The sequence below is a fragment of the Haliotis rubra genome, unplaced genomic scaffold (genome assembly GCF_003918875.1).
Source record: "Haliotis rubra isolate DU_JTF1 unplaced genomic scaffold, ASM391887v1 Scf424, whole genome shotgun sequence".
NCBI classification, from domain to species: Eukaryota; Metazoa; Mollusca; class Gastropoda; order Lepetellida; family Haliotidae; genus Haliotis; species Haliotis rubra.
Window position 1 is genome coordinate 651,183 of NW_025767107.1, and position 5,735 is coordinate 656,917.

Here is a 5,735-nt window from a genome sequence, read left to right on the forward strand (position 1 = left end):
TCACTTTTAAATACCTTGTAATAGAAATTCTGAAACAGAAATAAAATATCTTGAATGATACTTTGAAGTACAGCACGACATGGAACGATACTTTGTATCACAGCAACGGCAAATGGTATACATCCATGCTTGATGTGAGTGAGTGAGTTTAGTTTTACGCCGCACTCAGCAATATTCCAGCTGTTTGGCGGTGGTCTGTAAATAATCGAGTCTAGACCAGACAATCTAGTGATCAACAGCATGAGAATCGCAACTGGGATACGATGACATGTGTCAACCAAGTCAACCAGACTGACCACCCGATCCCCTTTTTTTCGCCCGTTACGACAAGCATGGGTTACTGATGATCAATTCTATCCCGGATCGTCTCGGGTCTGTTTAATAGTGACTGGAATAAAAGCAACAATGGTTAGTCTGCGAAGTATATGGAACAGGTATCGTAGCTGCGTTTGGACCGTAAGTTTAAGGTATTTCGGCGCCTACTGTCTTAAAACGTTTGTATTACTGGTACTTTGTTCAAATCCAACCTTCTAGTGTATACTTTCTTCTGGTCACAGTTCGGATGGATTTTTATGACCTATCCAAACACAATCAACACATTATGGGAATAACAAATTCGTATTTCGTTTTATAAATACCTTTAATCAAGTTCTGAACACAATCTGTTAATAAAAAGGTCGTCGGTTAGTATCTCTAACTGGTTGTCCCCGTTATATCGTGTAGATAACCAAGGACATGAATGATTAAATTTGTTTTATGTTATGTGGCCGTAGAAGGGTGTCTAGGATTTTTAAAACCGCTCATGTTTCCCGGCAAGATAATTATTCTCTTTACAGGTAACTTGAGAAAAAACATGTTCTGGCTTTCAGAGAAATGTTGTTTTTGTTTTTAATCAAATAAGATGTAACAAAAGTTTTCATCTCCAGTGCTGCGTATCATGCGGATGTAACTCTGTAGAGTATACACTATTTTTTCGAATCTGTATCACTCAGTTAATTAAAACGATGTTTAATACAGTGAGTGGATCTGTGTGCCATATCAAAGTCCCTTAAAAAAGACCAAATAGACGTAAGTGTGACATAAGCGTTCTCTTTGAAACATAATACTGAGTGAGTGAGTGAGTTTAGTTTTAAGCTGCTTTTAGCAATATTCCAGCAATATCACAGCGCGGGACACCAGAAATGGGCTTCACACATTGTACCTATGGGGGAATCGAACCTGGGTCTTTGGTATGACGAGCGAACGCTTTAACCTCATGGCTACCAAACCGCCCCTAAAACAAAAAACGTTACCCGCGGCAATTGGTTCGACTGTTGGACATCCAGCATCAGTTTTGTAGGCAGTTATGCTAACTCGAACACTATCACAGATTAACATAATTGACAGAACACTATCACAGATTAACATAATTGACACGTCTTCAAAAAACAAACAACGGCAGAAGCCTCTTGCCAATTTCGTGAAAACAGAAGCGCAAACATGTCATTTTAAAATGTCATTCAATAAGGTTTTCATACAACATCAAAAAGTCATTTTGACGATGCCGATGTCGGTGGCGTGGTGAAAGGCAATTCCTTTGCTCCAGACTCCGCAACTGCCCACACCTGAGTCTGTTTTGTATCTCAACGGCAAAGTTCCTATTCCGTCCTTCACGAAAGTCATTAAAAGATTTCCTTCGCAATGTCCTACAACAAATTGAGGTTAAGGCACGTCGAAATTTCCTGGACACGAAGTTGTACAAAAAGGGATTTATCGCATGGTTCAAGTAAAGAAGAATCCTGGTGAAGTAGATCAAACTTAAATAACCGACGAAACCAAGATTGCGAACACTTTTTGTTGTATCGAAAAGCATCCATAAAACAATGGCACGGTATGGTGTTTGGCAGAGGAAGAAGGCCAGCACCACAGTTAAGACAATAAGGAGAAGCTGCTTCTTCAGACGGTTCACCTCCTTCGTCTGAGCAGGGATCTCCTCCATACTACTCCTCCTGGACGATAGAACCCGCAGACACATTTTCGAGTACAAAAACACCAGGACAACAAAAGGAATGAGAAAGAAGAGCACTGTCGATAACAGAACATATATTTTATGCCATGAGAGATGTAACGTTGTTTTGCAGACTTTGACGGAAGTTCCATCCAGGAGTAGGGCACTTTTGTACTTGGTTATGAACAGAATTGGAGACGCCACTGTCGCTGAGATGACCCAGATCATCACCATTGTCTTAACAGCAGCGTTGCAGCTCCCGCCGTGTTGACTAAGGGGGCGACTGGCGACACGATACCGCTCGATGCTGACAGCGAGGATAGACAAGATGGAAGCGTTGGCTACCATGTTCTCTACAAAAGGCACTGTTTTGCCTGCAAAGAAAACCAATTTCGTCGTATTAGAGATATCCCTACTGGTATATGTCATAAGAAAGAAACGGACAGGTATGTTTAGTACATCAATACAGAATGATATAATCAAACATTTGGAACTTCGTTACAGAATATGCATTGTGCATTACACAAGGTTGTAGAGGTTCCAGCTTTAGCAGAAGAGTTTTGTCTAGTTTTCTATGATGCCAGAAATCGCTGTGCAGGTTTGTCATAGCGACATTGCGGTTCCTAAGACATAACATATAATGAATACTTGTTGAGTTGGGGTGTTTGGTTCTGTTTTGCTATTAATTGATTATTGCAACATCCAACGATGAAATCTTTTGTAATAGACTTAAGCCGCACACAACCGGTATCATCATCGGTTTTAATGTTTCTCTATGATCAAATTCCGAATCTTTAGAGAAAGGTCAGAATGATATGTGACGCGTAGTAATGTGATAGATTATTGTGTTTCTCGTTGTTTGTTTTGTTTTAATGGAGTTTATTATCGTACTTGCATTGACGGTTTCTTATGTCCACTAGTGTCTAATTTAATGATGAGTTTTTGATCTTAAACTCTCTGAACAACACAATAAGAAATTGTGACTGTCATGGCGCCATTATGGAAGGAGTGTTGTCACTATGATTGGTCCATGGCAGTTTGAGTCCACGAGGTCCATTACAAACGCTTTCATTGAAAGAGTCGAAACGTCCTTTCTGATCTTTCTTACTATAGCTAGCCATATGTATACATTAAAGGATGACCAGTACGTTCTACTGTAATTTAGCACTAAAATCCTTTTATTGAACGGGACGCTATTCGTGGAATGGGAAACAAACGTTTCGTTGGTATAACATTTTTTGGTAAAAATCGTTTAGAGTAAACTGACATGCTAAAGAAGGCAAATACGAGTGGTGTTTTTTCCGAAAATGAAACAAAATACAGGGTACATGAAAATATACACTTGAAAGAGAGCGATAGGCGTAACATCCTATTTATAGTATGGATTCAGAACATCCATATCCAAGTTTATTTTTAAGGATAACATTTTGAAATTATTGGTTTTAATTGTCTTCGGAAACATAATTGCCCTAGCTTGGTAGGTTCCTTATATTTGTTAAGGTGGTCAAAAACCAGATATCATAGCCAAACATAAGTGATCCCCGTTTTATCGCCCTCGGTTCTGTAGTTCTGTAGTTCGCAATAAACGAACCGAATAATGAAACCGATCCGTTAAAATTAGTTTTCTAGGCGACAGTTGGATTATTATAAATCAAGATGGCGATTGCAACCCTGTATTCTTGATTCCATGGCTATCATTGTAGAATGAACATATTTTTGAATTGATTCACTCAGTACAAAGCCTCTTGGCAGTTAGCTGAGTTAAATAAACCCCTCCACATTGCGCTACAGGCCGGAAATATTCCAGCGACCTTCAAGGATAACAGGGAAATATACCAGAGGGGCGGATGCAGCTTTTTGAGAAACGTTGTGTGTGTGTGTGTGTGTGTGTGTGTGTGTGTGTGTGTGTGTGTGTGTGTGTGTGTGTGTGTGTGTGTGTGTGTGACCCCTGCACAAACAAACCACCTCCCCCATCTCTGGATCCGCCTAAGTACCATTTCACCTTTCCTATAGCTACAGCCACCACCAAAACTTCTTTTGACTGTCAATTTAGTATCTGTGTTACAGAAAAAGATCATCAGTTCGAATCCCTGTTTACCCAGGTTCTGGAACACCATATCCGGCTTCACATGTCCGGGGTTAAAAAAAAGTGTTAATGTGAAAGGCCTGCATCAGTTGGGGCTTTCCCGTTTCACGAACACCTGGTGTCATCACAGTTTTTCAATGATCTATTCATGTAATTTTCACAGCTATTTGTTTCTGAAGGTAGTCATGATTGGGGAGACCCGTGAAGGTGGTCAGGCTCGCTGACTTGATTGACACATGTCATCGGTTCCCAATTCCGCAGATCGATGCTCATGCTGTTGATCACTGGATTGTCTGGACCAGACTCGATTATTTACAGACCGTCGCCATATAGCTGGAATATTGCTGAGTGCGGCGTAAAACTAAACTCACTCACTCACGCATGATTGGGTATTCTTTTGCACTGACGTTTTATATCAATATTTCGCATCATGCTGACACGCAACATAACCTGAATACTGTTCAGGGGCATTCTCTAGACAATTTCCTAGACCTTAATTATGGTTGTCTCGAAGCAAAATCTTGGTTCCTGTGTATTCCTTATTAAATATACATTTTGTGGTTGTGTCGAACATCGGATATCTCGAAAGTATTTAAGTAAGTCGCTTGAACTTCGCCACAATTTCGTACATATACCTAACAAATGTCTCAATACTCGTCACCTCAGACCGACGTTTCGCGGTCAATGAAATGAGTAGCAAAAAGTCGACAAAAGCCAGTCAAAACGCAAAGTTGTTGAGGATTCCAGTCGAAGTTAACAACGAGCGAGTTTTATTCCAGATTTCGTTTTGAAAAAAAAACATCGATAAAATTTGAAAAAAGTAAAACTGAATGATATTGTTTGCAGCACTTTCCAATGGTTTAGAGGTAGTCTCTTTTTAAAAATAATACAGTTAAACGAGATATGCCGCGTCGCCGTGTTAACCTTTTCGAGGTTGCATGATCAGAAAGCACATTCCGAATGCCACTTTCCCGACCTGGAAATCGATGATCTGATTGGTCGAAATGTTTCTGACGTGACCTGTAGCGAACGTCCTCAGGTCTTCGTTTAGCGGTAGGGAAAACTGAGTTGTGACGTTAATGAGATATAAAAAGTGAGTTACGTACACATGACACCTCCCAGGTACCACACCTCCATGGCGTAAATGTCCAACACCGCAGTAGGTCCGCTGATCAACAGCACAAGGAAGTCAGCCAGACACAGGTTCAGGAACAGGAAGTTGATGAAGGTGCGCAGAGAGCGACAGGACAGGAAGACGAGCAGCACGAGCAGATTCCCGCCTATGCCCAACAGGAAGATGATGACATAGAATGCCGTGGTTGCCACCAGAAGGTGGTCAGGAGGTTCCGGATATGGGATGCTGGTGAAGTTGGCGTATGGCCGTCCCCTCGATGGCACTGTGGTGTCAGTCACGTTCATTTCGAGAACCTATGAAACAAAAGGAAATTTGTTGTACTTACTAAATGCTAAATGCTGTAATAAAGAACTCTCGCGCATTAGTTGACTTACCACAACATACATATGATCATTATTCATATAACCCTTTTAGGTATTTATTATTATACACATTAAACTAGGGTTATAAATAACTCAAAGGGATATTTGTTTTAACCGAGGTTCGTCTTTTCTTTTCGCCTACAAATTCACTGAATGAATTGGTCC

At 40.6% G+C, this 5,735-nt stretch overlaps 2 protein-coding genes across 2 annotated transcripts; both read right to left on the reverse strand.

Annotated features, from left to right (window-relative positions):
• Nucleotides 1-1,436: 1,436 nt before the first annotated feature.
• LOC124288793 (neuromedin-U receptor 2-like) lies at nt 1,437-2,355 on the reverse strand. Its single transcript, XM_046725321.1, has one exon. It carries the CDS (start codon nt 2,333-2,335, stop codon nt 1,496-1,498), a length of 840 nt encoding a protein of 279 aa, XP_046581277.1. The 5' UTR covers nt 2,336-2,355; the 3' UTR covers nt 1,437-1,495.
• A 2,499-nt stretch (nt 2,356-4,854) lies between these two features.
• Nucleotides 4,855-5,492, reverse strand: LOC124288768 (neuromedin-U receptor 2-like). Its single transcript, XM_046725296.1, has one exon. The coding sequence runs from the start codon at nt 5,490-5,492 to the stop codon at nt 5,172-5,174; it is 321 nt and encodes a 106-aa protein (XP_046581252.1). The 3' UTR covers nt 4,855-5,171.
• Nucleotides 5,493-5,735: the final 243 nt, after the last annotated feature.